The following is a 24,579-nucleotide window of genomic DNA, read 5'->3' as shown; positions in this document are numbered from 1 at the left end:
GCACTTTGTCCGAGCCCGGGGTGCCCCATAAGAACAGAAATGCCCAAGCGGCATATGAATACTTCTGCTGTCCAGTGCAGCGCAGACAGGGTTAAATCTTCCCCCTTAAATCTTCCCCCTTCCCGTGTGTGTGTGTGTGTGTGTGTGTGTGTGTGTGTGTGTGTGTGTTGGGGGGGGATGATGCTTGGGAACAGCTGGCCAGCCAGGAAAGGGTGTTTGCTGGGAGCTAAGTGAAACCAGATGTTGGGTGGAATCCTTCTGGCGACTCCTGCTGCTTGGCTGGGGGCCAGGAATTCGGCGTGGGGGGGGGGACGACTGAAAGCGTGGGGGGGTGTGTGAGCCAGAACACACTCTCCCAGGGAGCGAGCGCGCGCCTTGCCACTTCTCACTCGGCACCCGGTTAGGATCGGTGCTGCCGGCGTAACCCCGCTGGAGACGGGAAGGGGTGCTGGGGTTTGCCAGGCGGCAGACGGTGTGGTGAGTGATGACGGGGCTTGGGGAGGGGGGGAGCGGAAGGAGATGGGGGGAGGGCTGGGCCTGAGCAGAAGAGGACCAGAGGGAAACCTTCATGTGGACTCTCCAGAGTCAGAGCCCTCGTCATGGGGGGGGAGTTTCCGTGGGCTGTGGGAGATGGCTGTGGGACCCATCTCCCTTGGGTCAAGACGCCCTGCCCACTCCGGACATGGGGCATCTTTTTTTGGGGGGGGGGATGCGTCCCGGGACCTCAAAGCCAGAGGAGTTTTTTCACTGAGCTCTGTCCGGGGTTTCCCCAGGTGGCCACCGGCCCCAGAAGGGGATAGGTCGGGTTGCCCTCTTCGGGCTCTCCAAATCCGGGTGCCTTATATGCATATGATGCAAATGGGCCGGAAAATAATTTCCGAGCGGCATCGTGACGGCACATTTTGCTCCATGACTCTGCTTCTACAAGGGCCAGAGCTTAACATTTTAAAACTTTCTTTTTTTAAATGAAAGCGGAAATCTGGGAGGATCTGGGTGGGCTAAGCAGTCTGGGCGAGATGTTTCCAATCCGGGTGAAACCTGGAATTTTTTTTGGGGGGGGATCCTGGCAACTCTATACTGGAGGAGTATCTGTGTCTTCAAGCCCTCGGATGTGTGCCTCCCGGTCCCTTCCTCTCTCCCCCAAAAGGCCATGGCAGTCTCTCTAGCCTCCTTCCTTGCCTCAGGATTGCCTCTGGCCTTCTCCCAGGGCAAGGCGGTTCGAGGGCCGCCTGGCCTTTGGGAGCGCCTGGAGTGTTTTCAGAGCACCGACGCTCTGTGGAACACAAATAAATACCACTCTTAGCTAGCTGGCAACATTTCGAAGACGAGAGGGCCTGGGGCGGGAGGGAGAGGGAGGTGTCCCTCTGGGCTCCAGGTCATGCCAACCCGTCCTCCCGTCCGCCGGCTCGCTCCCGATTTGAGAATGACTGCCTTTGAACTCCTTTCAGTTCATAGATGCGTATATAGTGTGCAGGCATGTGTGGGGCCGGGCCCTGCTTCCCCTTCCCACAACAGACATGATCTTGTACCTGCCTTCAGATGTCTGTACGCTCGTACATGTTTCGGTGCCAGCCTCGGGCAGCCCCCTCCACATACGCCTGTGTGCGCGATGTCATGCGCAAAGGGGGCTTGGCCCAGGCTGCCGAGAGCCCGAGAGAGCTTTCAGCTCGTCGTTTCAGGCAGTGCCGGCTACCCGATAGGACGCTTCCCCCCTGTCTCTCCCTCCAGAGAGAGAGAGAAAGGGGAAAATGTCCTATCGGGCAACCACCGCTGCCTGAAATAACCAACGGGGAGTTCACCGGGGCTCTCAGCAGCCTGGGCATTGGAGGGGGGAGTTCGTTTTGGGCTCCTCCGGAGCCCGAGCCATGGGGTCTCGGCGGCTCTTTTCATTGGCGGCCTGGGTCCTTTGAACCCTTTGGCACAATAGTAGCTACGCCCCTGTTTGGTGCGAATGGCTGTGCCTGTGTCCGTTTCCCAAGCGGACCTGGGCACCGGACAGGGGTGTCGCTATAATTGAGCAGGTGGTTCAAATAACCCGGGCCCTCCAGCTCCACCCCTTCTCCTCTAGCTATGCCCCTGGTACAGGCCCCCTGAAATGCCAGATGTAGATACCAGGCCTGCATGTGCTCAAGGCAGGGAAACTGCCATATACTGGGTCAGACCCTTGGTCCATCTCACTCAGTATTGTCTACCTGACCTCTTTCTTGATCCTTCCCAGGAATCAGCCTCTGTTATGGCTGAAGTGGTAGCTGTTAACTGGCAGCATCCTCTTTCCCCTAAAACTCTGGCTGGCAGCCACCACCTGGGCATCTCCTTCTGGGGAACCCCAGCTTGGAATTGGCGGCGACTGACTTAAAAGGGTTATAAAGGAAGCTCGGATAAACTCCGTGGGGCTGTGTTGGTGTATTTATACGTCTCCATGTGTATACAATATACTCACGTTGGTACAAACAAAGGCTAAATTTAGCGTTGGCTGAAGGCAGGCGACTCCCTTGAAGAAAGACTCACACACAGCTGCCTTTCATCTCCTGAGCGAAGCATATTTCGGCAATCAAATCTGCAGGCCCAGGACCTGCCCAAGACCCCGGTAGATAAACTTGGCTGTATTTTTACCTACCGCTTACTACTAAATAAATTCCACACTGTGTGCTCCCAGCACTTCCCCCCCCTCATGCTGCACTTTCTTCCCTGCTTCCCAGCACTCCCCCTCCTTTGCTGCACTTTCTTCCTCCCTTCCCCAGCACCTTTTCCTCATTGATGCACTTTCTTCCCCTCTTCCCCAACACCTTTCCCCCTTTGCTACACTTTCTTCCCCCCTTTCCCAGCACCTTTCCCCCTTTGCTACACTTTCTTCCCCCCTTCCCCAGCACCTTTTCCCCATTGCTACACTTTCTTCCCCCCTTCCCCAACACCTTTCCCCCTTTGCTACACTTTCTTCCCCCCTTTCCCAGCACCTTTCCCCCTTTGCTACACTTTCTTCCCCCCTTCCCCAGCACCTTTTCCCCATTGCTACACTTTCTTCCCCCCTTCCCCAACACCTTTCCCCCTTTGCTACACTTTCTTCCCCCCTTTCCCAGCACCTTTCCCCCTTTGCTACACTTTCTTCCCCCCTTCCCCAGCACCTTTTCCCCATTGCTACACTTTCTTCCCCCCTTCCCCAACACCTTTCCCCCTTTGCTACACTGTCTTCCCCCCTTTCCCAGCACCTTTCCCCCTTTGCTACACTTTCTTCCCCCCTTCCCCAGCACCTTTTCCCCATTGCTACACTTTCTTCCCCCCTTCCCCAACACCTTTCCCCCTTTGCTACACTTTCTTCCCCCTTTTCCCAGCACCTTTCCCCCTTTGCTACACTTTCTTCCCCCCTTCCCCAGCACCTTTTCCCCATTGCTACACTTTCTTCCCCCCTTCCCCAACACCTTTCCCCCTTTGCTACACTTTCTTCCCCCCTTCCCCAACACCTTTCCCCCTTTGCTACACTTTCTTCCCCCCTTCCCCAGCACCTTCCCCCTTTGCTACACTTTCTTCCCCCTTTCTCCAGCACCTTCCCCCTTTGCTACACTTTCTTCCCCCTTTCTCCAGCACCTTTCCCCCTTTGCTGTGCTTTCTTCCCCACCTTCCCAGAACTTCCCCTTCCCAGCACTTCTTCAGCAAGCCCTTTTAGCCCATTTCTGCATCTTGTTCTCTGCCCCTTGAAATTTTACTCACTTCTAACGCTGACAAAGATCTCTGTGGAATTCAAAAATTTGCCCATTCCAGCACCAATCTAAGTTAGCCCCAGGGGGCATAGCTAGGGGAGAGGGGGCCGTGTTCATCCCTCTCTCTGGTGGCCCCTCAGAGTGAGGGAGATAATGAAGAAAATAGGGAGGGGTGGACCTGGGGCCCCCTCAAGAGCTGGTGACCTCAGTTCTTTGAACCCTTTTGCTCAAATATATTTACTGGTCAATGACTGAAATAAAATTTATTTATCTATCAGTTATAGATACAACCCTGCTTAGTCTGTAGCATCTCTACCCTGCCAGCGTTTCATTGTTCTGAGCCCAGTTCTGTGACGATGTGTATTGTCAGCAGAGAAGAGCGCTCGGCACATGCTCAGATGCCTCAATGCCAGCATTTTGGAAACGAAAAAGCAGCCGTCCCATTGGTGCACAGATATTGGACATACTGGATTCAGTACAGGCATTAGCCTCTAACTGGCCTCCCTCTCTCTCTCTCTAGGCAGAACCATGGGGCCAGTTTCATTCCTCCTCCTGACGACACTCCTGGCAGCCGCATTTTCCCAAGAACCGGAGGAACCCGACACTTTGACGGTCAGTGTCTTGACTCCAGCTCCACAGTTCACCAGCTACTGGTCCCAAACTGGGAGGAGAGCTGGTCTTGTGGTCGCAGGCATGAATGTTCCCCCTTTGCTAAGCAGGGTCCACCTTGGTTTGCATTTGGATGGGAGACTACATGTGTGAGCCCTGTAAGAGATTGCCTTCAGGGGATGGGAATAGAGCATCTGCTTGCAGGCCGAAGGTCTCAGGTTCAATCCCTGGCAGCCTCTCCAGGTAGGGAGACACTCCTGCCTGATGCCTTGGAGAAGCTGCTGCCAGTCAGTGTTGACAATACTGAGCTAGATGGACCAAGGGTCAGACTCAGTGGAAGGCAGCTTCCTGTGTTCCAAGCTGCAGGGAATACAGCAGATGATCACCCTGCAACACACATGTCCGTCCAGGGGGGTTATCTGTAAGGCCGCTCCTGTGATGCATTGCAGCCTCTTCCAGGGTGGAGCATGATTGGCAAAAAATGTGCAGCAAACACACAGCTGGGGGGGGGCACTCAAAGACCATAATGTAGGCCTGAGTTTAAGCTGGGCGTAGCCTCCTAACCTGTTTCTAGCTCAATGCTGGGACTAGTGGAAGTAATAACGAAGTATAAAATGCCTCTGAACGAGTGCAGAGTGCCTTTATGTCACGGCTGAGTAGCCACAACAAGCAGCACATCTGGAGACGACGGGAGAGGGCTTCTTGATTGGAGGTGTCTTCATGACATGCCTTTGTCCCAGAAACCTGTTTTCAAAGCTTTGGGACAATTGAAAGTGCCTCAGAGCATGTGCAGATAATCTTCCAGTAGGCAGGGATGTGCAAAAAATTCGACTGGATTGAAGAATTTGACCGAGTTGAATTTGAATCGATTCAACTGCTCACACAGAATGGGATTAATCTGATTCAATTTGAATTCGCCCGAACGTGAACCGAATTCAGATTGAATTCGAGTGAATTCGATCCAGGTTCAGGCGAATTTGAATGCATTCAAATTTGTGTCGAATTGATTCAAAAACTTGAATCGATTCAGTCAAATCTTTTGCACATCCCTACCAGCTACTCAACAGGGGTGCGGGACTCACAAGACAGAAGGTGAGGTTTCCAATGAAGCACATATCAGCTTTAAATAAACCATGCTGCCTGTAGATGCCAGGCCTGCGTCCATAGAACAGGCTGATTTATTTGTATATTTATGTTCCTTTACATTAGAGTTTTGTTTTGTTCAGTACAATTTCTAAACAAACAAATATCCCTTTTTACAATACATCCCCTGTTAACTGAGCAAAGAAGCACCTTTTTAAAGGGGCGATTCTCTTTATTGAGAAGGGGGAGAGCAACTGGCCCTATCCATCCCCTGCACAGTATCCTTTCAGTGGCTGTTGCTGACGTCTGTCTTATGTTTCTTTTTTTAAATTGTGAGCCCTTTGGGGTCAGGGAACCAATTCTTTCTTTCTTTCTTTCTTTCTTTCTTTCTTTCTTTCTTTCTTTCTTTCTTTCTTTCTTTCTTTTATGTATTTTTATTTCTCCATGCAAACCACTTTGAGAACTTTTGTTGAAAAGTGGTGTATAAATATTTGACTTATTTGTATTTATAATATTTGGAGATGAATACAACATTATAAAGTGCAATATCCTCTGTTTCAGGGATTCCCCAATGCGGGTCTACATACGTTGCTAGACTGCAACAAAAATGTTGCTAGTTCCTGACCAAACTATACACTAACCATGTAATGAAAAGTAAGAATGAAAAGTAATCCAGTAGTAACTTACTGGATTAAGTTTATAGTTTTGGTGGAGATCTTGTTTCTTGTTGGTTTGATCTTAGAGATTCCATTATGCACTATTTATCCTCTTGGACTACAACTCCTAACACCCCCTACCAGGCAATTGTGGCAGGGGATGATGGGATATGCAGTCCAGCAACTTATGGGGACCCACGTTGGAGAACCCCTGAAATAGAGAGTTTGAAAACGTGGTATGTTTCTGAACATCATAGTTATATCTAGCCTATTGTGGCACGGGATCTCTCATGTTACATAGGAACATAGGAAGCTGCCATATACTGAGTCAGACCATTGGAGTATCTAGCTCAGTATTGTCTACACAGACTGGCAGTGGCTTCTCCAAGGCTGCAGGCAGGAGTCTCTCTCAGCCCTATCTTGGAGATGCTGCCAGGGAGGAGACTCGGAACCTAGATGCTCTTCTCAGAGTGGCTCCACCCCCTGAGGGGAATCTCTTACAGTGCTCACACTTCTAGTCTCCCTTTCATATGCAACCAGGGTGGACCCTGCTTATCTAAGGGGACAAGTAATGCTTGCTACCACAAGACCAGTTTTCCTCTCTAAAAAGGTGCATAAACAACAAATATTTATATACTGCTTTTCAACAGAACTTTCCAAAGTGGTTTACATAGAGAAATAATAAATAAAGGGAATTAATGAATGAATGTTAACAGCAGAGGGTGCAGCTGATCTTTTAATGTCCAGTCCACTAAGTTAGAAAAAGGAATCGGTTTTCAGTGAGATCATCTTTATATAAGTCAGTCTGGGGCAACATATTGTTTTTGGACTACGATGCCCATCATCCTTGGCTGCAATGGCAGAAAACTGGAGATGATGGAAACTGTAGTCCAGAAACCACAAGTTACCCAAGACTAGAGTTCGCAGAAACCTCCAATTGGAATCCATTTTTTCCTCAATTTAGACGATTTCATATTCTGTGGTGCTGAGGGCGGGTTTGTCAGGGAGATAAGTATTCCTTCCCTTTTAGTGTCCTCTGGAATCTTGCAGGTACTGCAGAAGAATCACCAGGAGAATAATTCGTAAGTGGGAATGGTTCACTTTTAACCCTTTCATGTCTGTCCCCATCCACTAGGAATGTACGGATGGTTACAAATGGGATCCCGAGACTCAACACTGCAAAGGTACTGATCTCAGAGTGTCATGGAGTCCAGGGCGGGGGGACTTTTAGGGTGGGGAAAGAGGGGACTGTGTGTCGGACTCAGGGGAAGTGTGTCGTCCTGTCTGCTGCCTGTGTTCTTGCTGCTGCTGTGACAAAAACACAGGATTTTCGAGAAAAAGCCGAACCACTTTTTGGCCCACTGGGAGCTTTGCTGAGTGCCCACCTCCTGAGGAACACTTAGAGGTAGGTGTGTGGCTACCATGGAACATGGGGGTGGGTGGGTGAGCATCCTCAGGCTTTAAGCAGTTCTGAGGCTCGCCCTCTGCTTTCTGAGAACAATACAAAGTTCTCTTATTTTGCCTCAGATACCTATATCAAATTACCTATAAAGCCCTCAATGGCTTGGGCCCAGGGTATTTAAGAGACCGCTTCCTCTGCCATGAACCCAGCCGCCTATTAAGATCATTTGGGGAGAAGTCTGGTTGTGGTTGCCGCTGGCTGGTTTGGTGGCAACTCGGGGCCTTCTCTGTGGCTGCCCTGGGGCTTTGGAATACCCACCCTGTTGAAAGGAGAGCATTGCCTTCACTGATTGCTCTTAGAACAGGGGTGGGGAAACTTGGCCCTCCAGCTGTTTTTAAACTACAACTCCCAGCGTCCCCAGCAATGCTGGGAATTGTAGTTCAAAAACAGCTGGAGGGCCAAGTTTTCCCACCCCTGTCTTAGAAAGACCCTCAAGACCAGGCCTGCTCAACTTCAGCCCTCCTGCAGATGTTGGCCTACAATTCCCATAATTCCTGGCTATTGGCTGCTGTGGCTGAGAATTATGGGAGTTGTAGTCCAAAAACAGCTGGGGGGCCTAAGTTGAGCAGGCCTGCTCAAGACACACCTGTTCTCTCAGGCTTTCAACTGAAATTAGTTTTAAACACTTTGTTTTTATCCAATGAGATTGTTTTAACTTTAGCTTCCTGTGTTCCTATGTTGGGCCATCCTGCCTGTGGGTCAATTCTTCAATGGCCTGCTCAACTTTGCCCCCCCACCAGCTGTTTTTGGACTACAACTCCCATAATCCCTAGCCATAGTGGCCAATAGCCAAGGATTATGGGAGTTGTAGGCCAACATCTGCAGGAGGGCTGAAGTTGAGCAGGCCTGCGAGCTGGGATCAGCAAGTGAGAGCAGTCCAACGGCCTGCTGTGCCTCCTTTCTGCCCCCGCCCCTGACTCTGCCTTCTCTCCCTTGCCAGATGTGAACGAATGTGAGCTCATCCCCCACGCCTGCAAAGGGGAGATGAAATGCATCAACCATTACGGGGGCTACCTCTGCCTCCCGCGTTCGGCCTCCGTGATCAACGATGTGAACGCCGAAAGAGCCTCCCCTCCCAGCCCAGCTCGGCTCAGGCCCCCCCGGCCCCCTCTCTCCGGACCCCGGCAGAACGCCTGCCCCCAGGGCTACGAGCCAGACAGACACGGATCCTGCTTGGGTGGGTTAAAGAAGGTGGGTGGGTGGGGAGTTGGACCCCACTCACAGAGGGGGCTCTATCCAACATGCATCTCATGAGCCAAGAACGACACCACTGTATTTAACCAAGTGGCCCGGGTGGAATAGAGGACTTTTCCCCCCATAAGTCATTCCCAGTTTTGGTGAGTGGGGCATCTGCCTGCTTGCATGCGAACGGTTCCAAGTTCCCTCCCTGGCAGCTTCTCCAAGATAGGGCTGAGAGAGATTCCTGCCTGCAACCTCGGACAAGCCGCTGCCAGTCTGTGAAGACAATACTGAGCTAGATAGACCAAGGGTCTGACTCAGTATATGGCAGCTTCCTATGTTCAGGGAGGAGAGCTGGTCTTGTGGTCGCAAGCATGACTTGCCCCCTTAGCTGAGCAGGGTCTGCCCTGGTTGCATATGAATGGGAGACTAGAAGTGTCAGCACTGTAAGATATTCCCCTAAGGGGATGGGGCTGCTCTGGGAAGAGCATCTAGGTTCCAATCTCCCTCCCTGGCAACATCTCCAAGACGGGGCTGAGAGAGACTCCTGCCTGCAACCTTGGAGAAGCCGCTGCCAGTCTGGGTAGACAATACTGAGCTAGATGGACCAAGGGTCTGACTCAGTATATGGCAGCTGCCTATGTTCCTATGTCTGCTGGCACCTTCTCAGCTGCATTTGTGAGGAAGGCTCTTCCTCTTCATTCCCCTCCTTGTTGTCTCTCCCTCTGCTCTGGTTTTCTCTGATGCCCTCAGAGGCAGTAACAGGAAATCCCAGACGTTGTTGACTACAACTCCCAGGATCCTCAGCTGCAATGGCCTTTGGCAGGGAATTTTGGGAGTTGTAGTCAGCAACATCTGGGATTACCTGTTACAGAAACAAAAATCTCTCACTTCCTTCTTCTCGCGCTCTGCTCCATGTGGCCTCTTTCTCTCCCTCTCTCCTCTCAACTATGAAGGTAGAAAGCTCAGGGGCACAGGCTCTTTCATCCAAGTACATGATGTCCCCAATAAATCTCGCTTGCTCGTGAACCTTAACCGTCTGTCTCAAGATACTCTTTAAGGTTGATAAATTGGCGATGCTGTACAAATATTGGCTCTACGCAATTCATTCTCCAAGACCTCTCTATAACGCAGACATAAAATACAGATGTTACAAGTTAAAGCAAAATAAAACCGGGTTCAATGTGAAGACCGACGATGGCATTTTTTACATTGAAACCGGTTTTATTTTGCTTTAACTTGTAACATCTGGCATTTCATCTCTGCGTCATAAAGAGGTCTTGGTGGGAGAATCACTCTTTCGTGGGCCTGTTCTTCTCACACATGCTTGATCCGCTATCATCGGGTCGAACGAAACCTCTCCCCTCCAACAGAGCTGCATTTTCCTCCCTTCCAGACACGGACGAGTGCGAATATGACCTGCACGACTGTCAACCGAGCCAGGAGTGCATCAACACACCCGGCGGCTTCCATTGCCAGTGCCCTGACGGCTACCGGAAGATCGGCACCGAATGCGTGGGTGAGTGTGTCGGAGGATGTACGGCGCTCCCTCGGGAGTGTGCTCAGAGCCGAGGAGGCCCTTTTGTGAGACGAGGTGAGGCTGTTGCCTCAGGTGGCGGAGTAGTGGGGTGGCAAAATGCCTCCCGCCACTGCCATCAGGATGTCGCAGCTCTGGGAAAAGTACCTTCATGCTTGCATGCAGAAAATCTTGGAGAATCCCTTCCTGGCAGCATCTCCAGACAGGGTTGAGCGAGACACCTGCCTGCAACCTCGGAGAAGCCACTGCCAGTCTGGGAAGATAATACTGAGCTAGAGGCACCAAGGGTCTGACTCAGTAGAAGGCAGCGCCCTATGTTTCTCTTTCCAAAGGGCCACAGGAATGCATGGGATTTCCAAATGGCCATTCTATAGCCTTTGGGAAGGAACCAGGGCTTTTTAGTGGGCATTCATTTTAGTACATTTTCTAGAGCACTTGCATGCTTGTAGCCATCAGGGTCTAGGTTCCCACCCTGCCATCAAGATAGGGCTGAGAGAGATTCCTGCCTGCCACCTTGGAGAAGCCGCTGCCAGTCTGGGTAGACAATACTGAGCCAGATGGACCAATGGTCTTGACTCAGTATATGGCAGCTTCCTATGTTCCTATCAGAGGAACACTCATGAGCTTTGCAAAGAGCGCATCTCCTCACACTCCTTACCAAGCTTTCAAGAAGCACGAGGAGAGAGAGGAGGCTGCTGGGAACGTCCTCCCCCCGCCAACCCTGTGCCGCTTCCAAAACTTGCAAGGGCTGCTTTTGAAAAGCACGTTGGCCCCCGACAGGGTCATGGGGCCAGGGGCTACCACAATACTTTGCCTTCCACCCCACCCCCATAGTATTGGTTGGGGCATGGTGCAGCCTATGTTCCTATACCAACATCTTGAAGGGAGGTTTGTGAAGATTTGGTTTATATTTTTGCCACTAAAGAAGCAGTGGAACATAGGAACGTAGGAAGCTGCCATATACTGAGTCAGACCCTTGGTCCATCTAGCTCAGTGTTGTCTACACAGACTGGCAGCGGCTTCTCCAAGATTGTAGGCAGGAGTCTCTCTCAGCCCTATCTTGGAGATGCTGCCAGGGAGGGAACTTGGAACCTTCTGCTCTTCCCAGAGCGGCCCCATCCCCTAAGAGGGGGAATATCTTACAGTGCTCACACAAGTCTCCCTTTCATATGCAACCAGGGTGGACCCTGCTTAGCTAAGGGGGCAAGTCATGCTTGCTACTGCAAGACCAGCTCTCCTCTCCTTGTTTGGTGCCCCACCCCACCCCTGGCTTGTTAAGGAGAGATGCTACTGCTTTCCAGCCTGAAGAAGAGTTCTAATGAACTCGAAAGCTTGCAGCACACAGTTTGGAGTCATTAGCCACTTGTACTTTGTATATGCTCAGAGGCACAGCAGGGCAGCAGTGGGGCAGGCCATATAGGTGGTGGTGATGTCCTTTCCTCTTCTCTTGCAGACATAGACGAATGCCGGTACCGTTACTGCCAGCACCGCTGTGTCAACTCCCCAGGCTCTTTTTCTTGCCAGTGCGAACCAGGCTTCCAGTTAGCGAGCAACAACCGCTCGTGTGTGGGTAAGTGGTAGAGCCTTGTCCATCCCTCCCTTTTCCTTTGCAGTGCCTGCATGCTACAGAGCAGAGGTTACCAACCTGTGGGCCTTCAAATGTTGTTGAACGACAGCTCCCATCCTTCCCAGCCACAATTTGTTGTGGCCAAGGATGATGGGAGTTGTAGTTCAGCAACAACTGGAGGACCACAGTTTGGGAAGCCCTCCAGAGAGACCAGGGGTAGTCTATGGCACTAACAAAATAAAAAAGAAACGAAAAACCAAGCTTTATAAGAAAAAAGAAAAAACCACGCTTCATAAGAAAAACCAAACCATAAGAAAACAAAAAGCAAAACCAAGCTTTATAAGAAAAAGAAAAGAAAAACCAAGCCTTATAAGAAAAAGAAAAGAAAAACCAAGCTTTATAAGGAAAAGAAAGGAAAAACCAAGCTCTATAAGAAAAACCAAACCATAAGAAAACAAAAAGGAAAACCAAGCTTTATGTTGATAGTGGGAAACAACAGAGAAAGAGGAGCAAGAGGTGAGTGGGGAAAGGGAGGCAAATGAGAAGAGGTGAGTTAAACTTGGAAACAGGGTTGCCAGTGGAGTGGAGAAACCAGGCCCAGAGACAGTAAGCGCAGCAGATTTATTTCTTAACCCTGAGATTTTCTTCCTTGGTGCAACTAAGCGTGTTCAAATGCAGTGTCTTTGCTTAGTGGATGGGACAGCCCAGCACGCAACCCGCCCACGTGCAAAGCCACCCGTTTAAGTTGCCGCCTCTCCCACCTCCCCCAGATGTGAATGAGTGTGAGATGGGAGCCCCGTGCGAGCAGCGCTGCTTTAACACCTATGGCACCTTCATCTGCCGCTGCAACCAGGGCTACGAACTGGATCACGATGGCTTCACCTGCAAAGGTAGGTAGGTGGGTCTCCCACCAGCACCACTTCTCCTTAGGTTAGCTCCTCTGCCTTTCTCTTTGAACCTTCTTTCTCCAAGCTCCTCCCCTATTAGCCTTCAGGAGCTATATCTTGGAGGAAAGTGTGCAAGCAGACAGATCCAGAAGGTATCCCTGTCTTGGAGAAGCCAAGGAGGGAACTTGGAACCTTCTAGGTGCTCCTCCCAGTGGCCCCATCACTTGAGGGGAATATCTTCCAGTGCTCACACACGTAGTCTCCCATTCAAATACATACCAGGGTGGACCCTACTTAGCAAAGAGGACAATTCATGCTTGTGACCAGCTCTCCTTTCATACTCTTTGCCCTCTTCCCTGATTTCTGATGTGTCTTGATGACAGTTGTGTCTACTCCGCTCTATGGGGAAAGCACTTAGTATGTGCCCTGGGGAACTCTCTTTTCCTATTTCACCATAGCAGTGGTGGTCAGAGTTGTAACAGTACTAGTCATGTTGATGTGAAGGACAACCTTCCTGTTCAGAGGCAGAATCCCCCTGGCCCATCCCTTAAGGCTAATATCTTTCAGTGCTCACATGTAGTCTCCCATTCAAATGCAAACCAGGGTGGACCCTGTTTAGCCAAGGGGACAATTTATGCTTGCTACCAGAAGATCAGCTCTTCTCTCATAGCTCTCCAGGCAGGGGGCTTTCCCAGCCCTACCTGGAGATGCTGCCAGGGATTGAACCTGGGACCTTCTGCGTGCAAAGGGAGAAGCTATCATGTGGAGATTAGGATCTGGGAAAGGGAGACAGGAAGCTGCCTGTCACACTGCCAGGAATGGAACCGGGGACCTCCCACCTGCTGTCCAGCATTTCAGGGATTGACTGTGACGCCCAGGGGTCTGGCCGGGGACAGAGCTGCCATTGAGCGAACGGGTTCCAAGAACCTGGCCACCAGCCACTCAGGGGCCGCGCCAACGGAGAAATCTCTCCCTTTTCCCCAGACATTGACGAATGCAGCTACTCCACCTTCCTGTGCCAGTTCCAGTGTGTGAACGAACCAGGACACTTCTCTTGTGCCTGCCCCCAAGGGTACCAGCAACTGAGCACCCGCCTCTGTCAAGGTAAGCATCCCAACACAGGCTCTCTTGGGATTTAACAGGGCATTGGCCCCAGAGCGTCCTTTTTCTTTTTCCTGCTCATTTCTATACTGCCCAATCTAAAGCGGCTCAGGGTGGTTTACATTGAAAATTCAAGCCATTTACAATATTAGCCATCTACTATTGATTGATTGATTGATTGAATGATTGATTGATTAAGTGCCATCAAGTTGGTGTCAACTCTCAGCTACCACATAGACCGATTCTTTCCAGGATGATCTGTCTTCCGCTTAGCCTTGAAGGTCTCTCAGTGGTGCATTCATTACTGTCATCATCGAGTCTGTCCACCTTGCTGCTAGCTGTCCTCTTCTTCTCTTTCCTTCCACTTTCCCCAGCATTGTGGATTTCTCAAGGGAGCCGGGTCTTTGCATAATGTGTCCAAAGTAGAATAGTTTGATTCAAAGGGCTTCCCCACCGCCCTAGTCTTGGTTTTCATTAATTATTTATTTATCACATCCAAAAGGCTCTGTCTGTATTTGGTTCTCTTTTATGCAACGATGCAATTATTTGTATTCTCTTTTGTTGTGGTTTGTTTAGTGGAAATAACGGAGCGGGGTGTGTGTGTGTGTGTGTGTGTGTGTGTGTGTGTGTGTGTAAAGAATTATCCTGCATTATCTGACGATCACATTTCTTTCCTCGGCAATCCTAGACATTAACGAGTGTGAGGCGGGAACCCACCAGTGTACTGAGACGCAGAACTGCGTCAACTTCCACGGCGGATATCGCTGCGTGGAGAAGAACCGTTGCCAGGAACCGTACGTGCAAGTCTCTGAAAAGTGAGTGAGGGTGGGGTTGGAGACTTTCTTACACCTGAACAATGCATGCGGGACCTATGGCGTTTCTGCCACAAGGGGTGGTCATGATCCCTAGCTTAAATGGCTTTAAAATGGAGATTTAAAATCCGCAGAGGAGCATAGAGGTTGTCTGTGGATGTTGGCTATAATAGTTAAATGGAGACTCCATGTACAGGAGCAGTGATGCCTGCTAGTGAAATGCAAGAGGCATTTGGCTGGCCAGTGTATCCTTAGCTTTAAAGGGGGATTAGACAAATATGCATAGAGTTTGTCCGCAGATATTAGTCATAATGGCAAAATGGAAACTCCATGTACAAGAGCAGTGATGCCTGCTCGTGAAATCCAGGAGGCATCTGACTGGCTGCTGTAGGAAACAGCAGAGGATGGATCATTGGGGTATCCAGCTAAGTCAGGGGTTCCAAAACTTGGGTCCTCAGATGTTGTAGGACTTCAACTCCCATCCTACAACAATGTGGTGGCAGAGACTGCATTTCTTACAGTCCCGACTTTCACATACTCTTTGTGTCTCATACACTGTGCAACCCGAATATAAGTTGAGGAGAGCTGATCTTGTGGTAGCAAGCATAAGTTGTCCCCTTTGCTAAGCAGGGTCCACCCTGGTTTGCATTTGAATGGGAGACTAGAAGTGTGAGCACTGTAACATATTCCCCTCTGGGAAGAGCATCGAGGTTCCAAGTTCCCTCCCTGGCAGCATCTCCAAGATCAGGCTGAGAGAGAGAGACTCCTGCCTACAACCTTGGAGAAGCTGCTGCCAGTCTGTGCAGACAATACTGAGCTAGGAGGACCAAGGGTCTGACTCGGTAGGTGGCAGCTTCTGATGTAAGGCAGCTCCAGGCATACTTGAGTCCCTCACAAGCCGATTCATTCCCATTGCAGCCGCTGCCTCTGCCCAGCCACGAACCCGCTCTGCCGAGAGAAGCCGTCGTCCATCGTCCACCGATACATGAGCATCACGGCGGATCGGACGGTGCCCTCGGACATCTTCCAGATCCAAGCCACCAGCGTGTTCCCTGGGGCCTACAACACATTCCAGATCCGCTCAGGCAACGAACAGGGAGAGTTCTATATCCGGGTAAGTCGGGGTCAGAGGAAGATCGGAAGCAGCATTGCCTGCACTGGCTGGCAGCAGCTTCCCAAGCTTTCAGGCCGGGGTCTTTCCTAGCCATGCCGAAATAGGTTGCCAGGGATTGAACCGGGGAGCTTTGGCATGTAAAGCCGATAATCTACACTACGTTATGGCCCCGTTTATGACCGTATGGACTTCTCCCCTTTGTGAGACGTTAGGAACCTAGGAAGCTGCTTTATTCTGAGCCAGACCTTGGGTCCATCTAGCTCAGTTTTGCCTGCACTGACTGGCAGCAACTCTCAGCCCTATCTTGGAGATGCTGCCTGGGAGGGAGCTCGGAACCTTCTGCACGCAAGCAGGCAGGCGCTCTTCCCAGAGCGGCCCCATCCCCAAAGGGGAATCTCTTACGGCGCTCACACGTGGTGTCCCATCCAAATGCAAACCAGGGCAGACCCTGCTTAGCAAAGGGGAACACTCGAGCTTGCGGCCACAAGCAAGAGCCAGAGAGCCGAGGTTGCCTACCCCTGTTTTAGGGCCGCCGGCAGAGGGACCTTTTCATAGCGACATAGGAAGCGGCCTTATACTGAGTCAGACCCTTGGTCCATCTACTCAGTATTGTCTTCACAGACTGGTAGCGGCTCTCCAAGGTTCCAGGCAGGAGTCTTCCTGAGCCCTACCTGGAGATGCTGCCAGGGAGTGAGCCGGGGACCCTTCTGGATGCAAAGCAGATGCTCTTCCACTGAGCCACCGCCCCATCCTAGCAACAGCCAATCAGAGAGACAGAGGCTGCCAACCTGAGCCTGGCAAATTGCTTACACACAGCTGCAGTCACCCCTCGGTGTACAAAGTGGCCGACCAGGACCCCCTGTGCTTCTTTTCTCCCCACAGCAAATCAACAACATCAGTGCCATGCTGGTCTTGGCCCGTCCCGTCACAGGCCCCCGCGAGTTTGTCTTGGATTTAGAGATGCTCACCATGAACACCCTGATGAGCTACCGGTCCAGCTCCGTGCTACGTCTGACGGTCTTCGTGGGAGCCCATTCGTTCTAGTCCAACAGTGGCCTGGCTGGCCGCGGGAGAGGTACGATGCCGGTGTTCTTCCCCCATCCCCTAAGACCAATATCTCCCCGTGCTCGTGTGCAGTCTCCCATCCAAATGCAAACCAGGGCAGACCCTGCTTAGCAAAGGGGGCAATTCATGCTTGCTTCCACAAGACCGGCTCTCCTCCCCTGTGAGGTAGGTTGAGGTTGAGAGAGGGCAGGTGGCGTAAGGCCACCCAAAAGAACAGCTTTGTTCATATGTATAACAGTTGGAACATAGGAAGCTGCCATAGACTGAGTCAGACAATTGCTCCGTCTGGGTCAGGATTGCCTGCGCAGACTGGCAGCGGCTTCTCCAAATCTTTCCCAGCCCTACCTCGGAGATGCTGCCAGGGAGGGAATTTGGGACCTTCTTGCACACAGGAATGATGCAAACCTTTTAAGGGGCGGCCTTTCTGTGGGGCGAGTGGAGGCAGTCACCTCGGGCAGAAGATTCTCAGGACGCCAGCAAAATGACAAGAATCCACTTGGGGGAAAAAATGGGGAGAAGAAGGGGAAGTGGGAACACAGGAGGGGATGACGACATTTGGTCGTGTGCCTCAGGCTCCTGGATGCAGGGGCATATCTAGGGTGGGGCAGGCAGGGCACATGCCCTGGGTGCCTCTTGAAGGGGGGCACCATTTTGTAAAATTAAAAAATTTTTTTAAAAAAAAGGCTGCTGAAAACAATGTGGCCACTGTGCATGCTCAAAAGGCCTCTGTGAGGCCCTAGGTCATGCCAGGCCTTGCAGTGGCCATTTGAGCATGCACGGTGGCCATTTTGTTTTCAGTGGCCTTTTTAAAAAAAGAAAGATTATTTTTAAAAATGGCCACCACAGATGCTCAAATGGTCCCTGCAAGGCCCTAGAGGCCAGAGGAGGGAGGGGGAACCTTTGCAGACCCACCACAGCCTTTAGGAAGCCCCCCAAAGCGGCTACAGGTAAAATAAATTTAAAAAATTAATATAATATAAGACACTGTACACATATTCAGATTGGCACTATGCACAGAGAATCAGGGCTTGTGAATACTGAGCCGAAGCTTATGAGCTAGGATTGTATTCATTTGCTCTTACTTTGCTTCTTGTGATAAGTGAGTTAAATGTGATGTCTTAATAATATGGCTATTAATGGTGAGTTTGTCTTTGGATCAGTGTGAAATCCTTAATATTAAGACCCACTAGGAGTTTCTTCCTCTCTTTCTCTCATTATAACTGTCTTTCTGAAAGACTAGAATATATTCCAAGCAGTGACACGGTTTACTCTGCATGTCCTTTAATGATTTTCAGAGTATCTGGGAAAAGTCAAATTCTCCATTTATTTTTAAAACTTATGTAATGGTGATGCTACAATGCATAGTAGAGAATTAGACAGGCACTTCTCTTTAGTTTTCCAAGTACACCTCCACATAGTATTTGGGTATTTCATGAGCCCCTGCATACTGAAATTTGTAGTTTTCCAGCATTTTTTGGTCTGGCTAAGTCCACTGCTAAATAGTTTTTGAAATATGAAAAGATTAACGAGCCTGACTTGTATTTTTCAGCTGATATTATGGTAAAGTTATCTGAAAGATGGGTGTCAGATGCTTGGACAGGGGGCACAATTTCAGTGTTTGCCCTAGGCGGTATTTTCCCTTGATACGCCTCTGCCTGGACGTCTTGATCCACTCTTGGTTGGGGGGGCGCCCTGTATAGCAACTATCTTTTCCCCGCCTCTCTGCTTGCAGAAACACCTCCTGTGGGGGGATGCTCAAGAGACGAGGAGGCCCCACCCCGACTGCCAGGGAGGGATGTCTCAGCCTCACAGCCCCCTCACCGCACCCAGCGCCAGATACACCGTGACCGGATGAGGCCTCTCGCAGCCGGAACGGTGGCTTCCCGAACCAGCAGCCCATCCTAGACCCACAGCCAGCCCTCGGAGTCACGCCAGCCCCCCAGCGATGAAACTCTGGGACAGGGGAGAACACCTCGTCCCAACAGGAGCGAACTGTTGAACCTGCCGCCTTTTCTTGGTTTTGTTTTCTGTTTAAAAGGGGGGGAAAGACCAAGGGGGGGAGAAATTAGTAAAAATGTTTGGAAAGGAAACCCTTCCGAGAGGCCATTTATGGGTCTGTGCTTGTTGCTTCCAAGGTGCTTCATTATCGCAGAATATTATTTATATCGAAAAGGCAAAGATTGTCCTTGTTCAGTCCCAAAAGGCAGGAATGTGCCCCATTCAGAGCACTCCGGGAAGTGGGGACATTTGGGGGCTAAGATGGAGATCTACGTTTGTCACATTTCTTCCTGGTCTGTCCCATACCCCTTTTCAACAAAGAAGTTGTCAAAGCAGTTTATTTTATTTTATTTTATTATTTTATTTTATTATTTTCTTACTTACTACTTTCTTACTTGCTACTTGCTACTTTCTTACTTGCTACTTGCTACTTTCTTACTTGCTACTTTCTTACTTACTTATAGTCTTTATACTCTGCCCCTCCAGGACATTACTGCTCGGGACAGCTCACAACATAATAAAAAGATACAATGTAAAAAATAAGACTAGTAAAGTTAACCAACTGTAAGTTGAACAAGTTGAAAGACCAAGCTAAAGCCACATTTAAAATGACAGTCTACACAGGAAAGGAATGAGAAGGTGGTTCCCTTTCCCAAAAATACGACGGATATTTATATCCTGCTTTTCGACAAAAGTTCCCAAAGCGGTTTACATAGAGAAATAAATAAAATGGCTATCCTGTCCCCAAAGGGCTCACAATCTAAAAAAAGAAACATAAGATAGATGCCAGCAACAGCCACTGGAGGGACGCTGTGCTGGGGATGGATACGGCCAGTTGCTTTCCGCCTGGAGCTTTTCCAGACAACAGGCTTTACCGCGGGTTTTCTGCTAGTTTGAAGTTGCCCCCCCAAAACTGCCGCAAAAAGTGGATTTATTTTTTTTACCCTGAATATATATCGAGCTACACTCTAACGTGCGATGAAAAACCCAAATCGTGTCTGATGTGCTCCCCGATAGCTTGCAGGGACTTCAGGGTAAATTTGGCTGCTATGTGAACCCACACCCTCCATTCTCCGGAGGAGATGTGAACTAAAAGCCGGGTGTGGAAAACTTCCTGCTAAATAAAGAGGTTCACCACTCCAAGAAGGTGCCTCTTTGCTCAGTCAGGAAATCTAAACACACCATCTAAACACACCAGCAAATTCTGCTGGGCGGGGACGCTGTGGTGGGATGGATTGGGCCCATTGCTCTCCCTCGGCTGAAGCCAAGAACCTCCATGTGAAAAGGTGCATCTTTGCCCCATCAGCAGGGATGTTTCCGGAACGGTTTGCCAGCAAACGGTCCAGATAGAATTCTCTGCCTCGAGGTGCTCACAACTGGTGGCCTCACACAATTGCTAGCCCGCTGGGACCACCTTCGAGGTCCTTCTCCAACTTGGGGCCTAGCTTTCGGCAGCCTGGCATGGGGGCAGCTGGTGTAAGGGTTTTGAGCAGGGCTGTGGCATTCTGAGGGACCTTTACATCCTACAAGCATCCCACTACAAGCATCTGCAAAAAAATACAAGCTACCTGTAGCCAAAAATGGGTGGGACCATAAAAATGAAGAAAATGAAGATGTAAAAATATTATGGGACTTCCGACTACAAGCAGACAAACATCTGCCACACAATACACCAGATATCACTGTAGTCGAGAAGAAAGAAAAACAAGTCAAAATAATCGACACAGCAGTACCAGCAGAATAGAAGAAAAAGAAATAGAAAAAAATCACCAAATACAAAGATCTACAAATGGAAATTGAAAGGCTGTGGCAGAAAAAGACCCAAATCATCCCAGTGGTAATTGGCGCCCTGGGTGCAGTTCCAAAAGACCTTGAGGAGCACCTCAACACCATCGGGGCCACAGAAATCACCAGCAGCCAGTTACAAAAAGCAGCTTTACTGAGAACAGCCTCTATTCTGCGACGATATCTATAATAATAACAGCAACAACATTGATAATAAAATTCAGCCATCCCAGGTCCTTGGGAAGGACTCGATGTCTGGATAAAACAAACCAGTCAATAACACCTGTCTGACTGTGTAAAATAATAATAATAAATAATACATAAATAAATAATAACATGGGAACAGCCCTGCTCGATGAGGCTGCCATTACTGATGCAGGGTGGGTTGGCTTTAATTACAAGTTTCCTCCCCCCCATTTCTTTGATTGCAAAATAAAAGAAATTCAATTATTTTGCAAGAAAAGAAGGGAAAGCAAAAGAGGAAATTATAATTCAAGCACACAGGAATGGACTGGTTCCGGGGGGAAATTAAGGGGAAATGCATCATTAATTCCCAATTAAAGAAAGCATAACAGAAAGCAATTAAAGCAGAAGCTGGCAAGAGGATGTGTGAAGTTCGGAGAAAGCTTTGCTGACGCTTTCAAGTAAATTCCACTCAGCAAAAACTCCCTGCAGCTTTCAAGTAAATATGGAAGAAATTCAGCCACAGAGAAGGTGAAAGCTCTACTGTATATTAAATGGTGCGTTGAGCCTCTGTTTCAATTAATTAATTAATTAATGCTATGAGCTAGCTCTCCGGTGCGTTAAAGGGCTCTAGAATTAGACAGAACTTTCTTTCTGGACATTAGAACCACTTGCCCCACCAAGTGGCAAGCGGATGGATCACACACATGCATCGAGCGATGACCAGAATGTTTGGGTCACCCAGGCTGGGTTCACACAACCACAAGGATCCTGGTTTAAATGTTAACCAGGATTAGTGAGCCCAGTAGCATGGATTATGCGAACCCAGAATTCCAGGGCAATTCTGGTCACATGGCTGCCTCCACCTAACCACCATTTTTTCCTGGCGACCTGACCTGGTTAAATGCTGGTTAACCAGAATGGTTTGACTCAAATTGCCCTGAAATTCCAGATTCTCACAATTGGCTCTGCTGGGCTCATTAATCTGGATTAACTTTCTAACCAGGATGCTTGTGATCGTGTTGAACCCAGACCCAATAATACTGACAGACACAAGACTTAGCAAGATGCTTTATATTGACACAGACCATGGGTCCATCTAGGGCAGTAGGTACGGCAGTCTCCTGACAGGCAGCGATTCTCCAGGGTTTTGAGCAGGAGTCTTCCCCAGCAATACCTGGAGATGCTACCAGGGATTGAAGCCGGGACGCTCTGCATGCAAAGCAGATAGGAACATAGGAAACTGCCATATACCGAGTCAGACTATTGTTCTGTCTAGTTCAGTATTGTCTACCCAGACTGGCAGCGGTTTCTTCAAGGTTGCAGGCAGGAGTCTCTCTCAGCCCTCTCTTGGAGATGCTGCCAGGGAGGGAAGTTGGAACCGCAGATGCTCTTCCCAGAGTGGCCCCATCCCGTTAAAGGGAATATCTTACAGGGCTCACACATGTAGCCGACCATTCAAAACCAAAGGGGAATATCCTGCAGTGCTGCTAACCGGGCAAAGAGGCACCTTTTTAACATGGTGATTCTCTTTAACACGGGGAGAGCAACTGGACCTACCCAGCCCCAACACAGCATCCCTCCAGTGGCTGTTACTGGTGTCTGCCATGTTTCTTTTTCGATTGTGAGCCATTTGGGGAGAGGGATCCATCTGATCTCTTTAGTATTTCTCTCTGTAAACTGCTTTGGAAACTTTTGTCGAAAAGCGGTATAGAATTTGTTGTTGCTCACACATGTCGTCTCCCATTCAATTGAAAACCAGGGCAGACCCTGCTTAGCAAAGGGGGGCATGCATTCTTGCTGCCACAAGGCCGGATCTCCTCCTGACGTCATTGCTTCTTGAAAAGGCCATTTTGTTCTTGATTTTTCTCCCACTAGTCGACTTTGGAGCATCCAAGGTCATAGCCACCTGATTTTTTCCTTGATTGTCCACACACTGGCTGGCAGCAGCTCTCCCAAGATTTCAGGCAGGAGTTTTTCCATGCCAGGCAGTGAACCTGGTACCTTGTGGCTTGTGCTTCCAAAGAGATGTTCTTACACAGATATACGGCCCCAACCCCTAAGGGAGTGGTGGACTTTCAGCTCCCGGCTGGCTCCGAATATGTATTCTTATGAAAGTTCTGGTTTTTAATTTTAAAGTTCAGGACAAATTATATCTACTAAAAGCTGTATCCTGTCATCGCAACATAGCAAGCTGCCAGATACTGAGTCAGACCATTGGTCCAGCTAGTTGAGTACTGTCATCACAGGCTGGCAGCAGCTTCTCCAAAGTTGCAGGCAGGAGTCTCTCTTGGCCGTATCTCGGAGATGCCAGGGAGGGAGCTTGGAATGTCTTAGAGCAGGGGTTCTCAACGCTGGGTCTCCAGATGTTACTGGACTTCAACTCCCATAATGCCTTGCCTCAGTGGCCTTCGGCTGGGGATTATGGGAGTTGGAAGTCCAATAACATCTGGAGACCCAACGTTATGAATCCCTGTCTTAGAGCATGCAAATGCCCTTCCCAGACCAGTTGGAGGCTACCACCCAAATACATGGTGGAACAGTGAGAACCAGTGGGACACTGTTCTCCCTGGATATAAACTCTACAGAAAGGACAGGGGGGGGGCGCCTTGGAGGAGGGGTAGCACTGACTGTGAAAGAAGGCATAGAATCTAACAAGCTAGGAAACCTAGGAGGACTGGAGTCCTCCACAGAAACCCTGTGGGTGACTATACAAGGCCAGAAAGGGAACGTGCTACTGGGGACGTGCTATCGCCCTCCGGATCAAAACTTTGACAGTCACTGTGGGGAAATCAGGAGGAAATCAGGGAGGCATCAAGGAGAGTGGGCGACAAAGTGGCAAATGTGGTTCAGTGTTGGCGAGTGTAAAGTGATGCACATTGGGACGAAAACCCGCCATCTTCAAGTATACTCTGATGGGATCCGAGCTGCCGGTGATGGACCAGGAGAGGGATCTTGGGGTCGTGGTGGACAGCTCGTTGAAAGTGTCGACTCAACGTGCGGCAGCAGTGAAAAAAGGCCAATTCCATGCTAGGGATCATTAGGAAGGGGATTGAAAATAAAACGGCTAATATTATCATGCCCTTATACAAAACTATGGTGCAACCACACTTGGAGTACTGCGTACAATTCTGGTCACCACATCTAAAGAAGAAGGACATTGCAGAACTGGAAAAGGTGCAGAAGAGGGCAACCAAGATGATCAGGGGCCTAGAGCACCTCTCTTATGAGGCAAGGCTACAACACCTGGGGCTTTTTAGTTTAGAAAAAAGACGACTGTGGGGAGACATGATAGAGGTCTATAAAATCAAGCATAGTGTGGAGAAAGTGGATAGAGAGAAATTCTTCTCCCTCTCCCATCACACTAGAACCAGGAGTCATCCCATGAAATTGATTGCCAGGAAATTTAGGACCAACCAATGGAAGTACTTTTTCACACAACGCATAATCAACTTGTGGAATTCTCTGCCATGAGATGTGGTGACAGCCAACAACCTGGATGGCTTCAAGAGGGGTCTGGATAACTTCATGGAGCAGAGGTCTATCAACGGCTACTAGACGGAGGACTACAGGCCACCTCCAGCCTCAAAGGCAGGATGCCTCTGAGTCCCAGTTCCAGGAGAGCAACAGCAGGAGAGAGGGCAGGCCCTCAACTCCTGCCTGTGGCTTCCAGAGGCATCTGGTGGGCCACTGTGTTAAACAGGATGCTGGACTAGATGGGCCTCCTTGGGCCTGATCCAGCAGGGCTGTTCTTATGTTCTAGGTGGGACTACTCATGAGTAATTTAGTATCGCTCTGGGGTTCCCATTCTCTCTGTTCATTTCCTTCACACGTGCGTCACTGAAA

The 24,579-nt window shown here is 49.7% G+C and overlaps 1 protein-coding gene across 1 annotated transcript; it reads left to right on the top strand.

Moving 5' to 3' along the window:
• The first annotated feature begins 339 nt into the window (after window positions 1-339).
• Window positions 340-19,100, top strand: EFEMP2 (EGF containing fibulin extracellular matrix protein 2). Its single transcript, XM_053277425.1, has 12 exons — window positions 340-477; window positions 4,216-4,307; window positions 7,179-7,227; window positions 8,446-8,682; window positions 10,081-10,203; window positions 11,675-11,791; window positions 12,559-12,678; window positions 13,660-13,779; window positions 14,465-14,591; window positions 15,507-15,702; window positions 16,585-16,777; window positions 18,500-19,100. The coding sequence occupies exons 2-11, from the start codon at window positions 4,224-4,226 to the stop codon at window positions 16,744-16,746; spliced, it is 1,335 nt and encodes a 444-aa protein (XP_053133400.1). The 5' UTR covers window positions 340-477; window positions 4,216-4,223; the 3' UTR covers window positions 16,747-16,777; window positions 18,500-19,100.
• The last annotated feature ends 5,479 nt before the right edge of the window (window positions 19,101-24,579 follow it).

Source organism: Hemicordylus capensis, chromosome 14 (assembly GCF_027244095.1).
Source record: "Hemicordylus capensis ecotype Gifberg chromosome 14, rHemCap1.1.pri, whole genome shotgun sequence".
NCBI classification, from domain to species: Eukaryota; Metazoa; Chordata; class Lepidosauria; order Squamata; family Cordylidae; genus Hemicordylus; species Hemicordylus capensis.
The sequence above is the reverse complement of the archived record's forward strand: the minus strand, read 5'-3'. Positions and strand labels throughout refer to the sequence as shown.

Excerpts from the sequence above, each read along its gene's own strand:
- EFEMP2 (XM_053277425.1), top strand. The coding sequence starts at position 4,224 with ATGGGGCCAGTTTCATTCCTCCTCCTGACGACACTCCTGGCAGCCGCA. Across the intron at positions 4,308-7,178 it reads AGGAACCCGACACTTTGACG|GAATGTACGGATGGTTACAA; the intron begins GTCAGTGTCTTG and ends CCCATCCACTAG. Across the intron at positions 12,679-13,659 it reads CGATGGCTTCACCTGCAAAG|ACATTGACGAATGCAGCTAC; the intron begins GTAGGTAGGTGG and ends CCTTTTCCCCAG.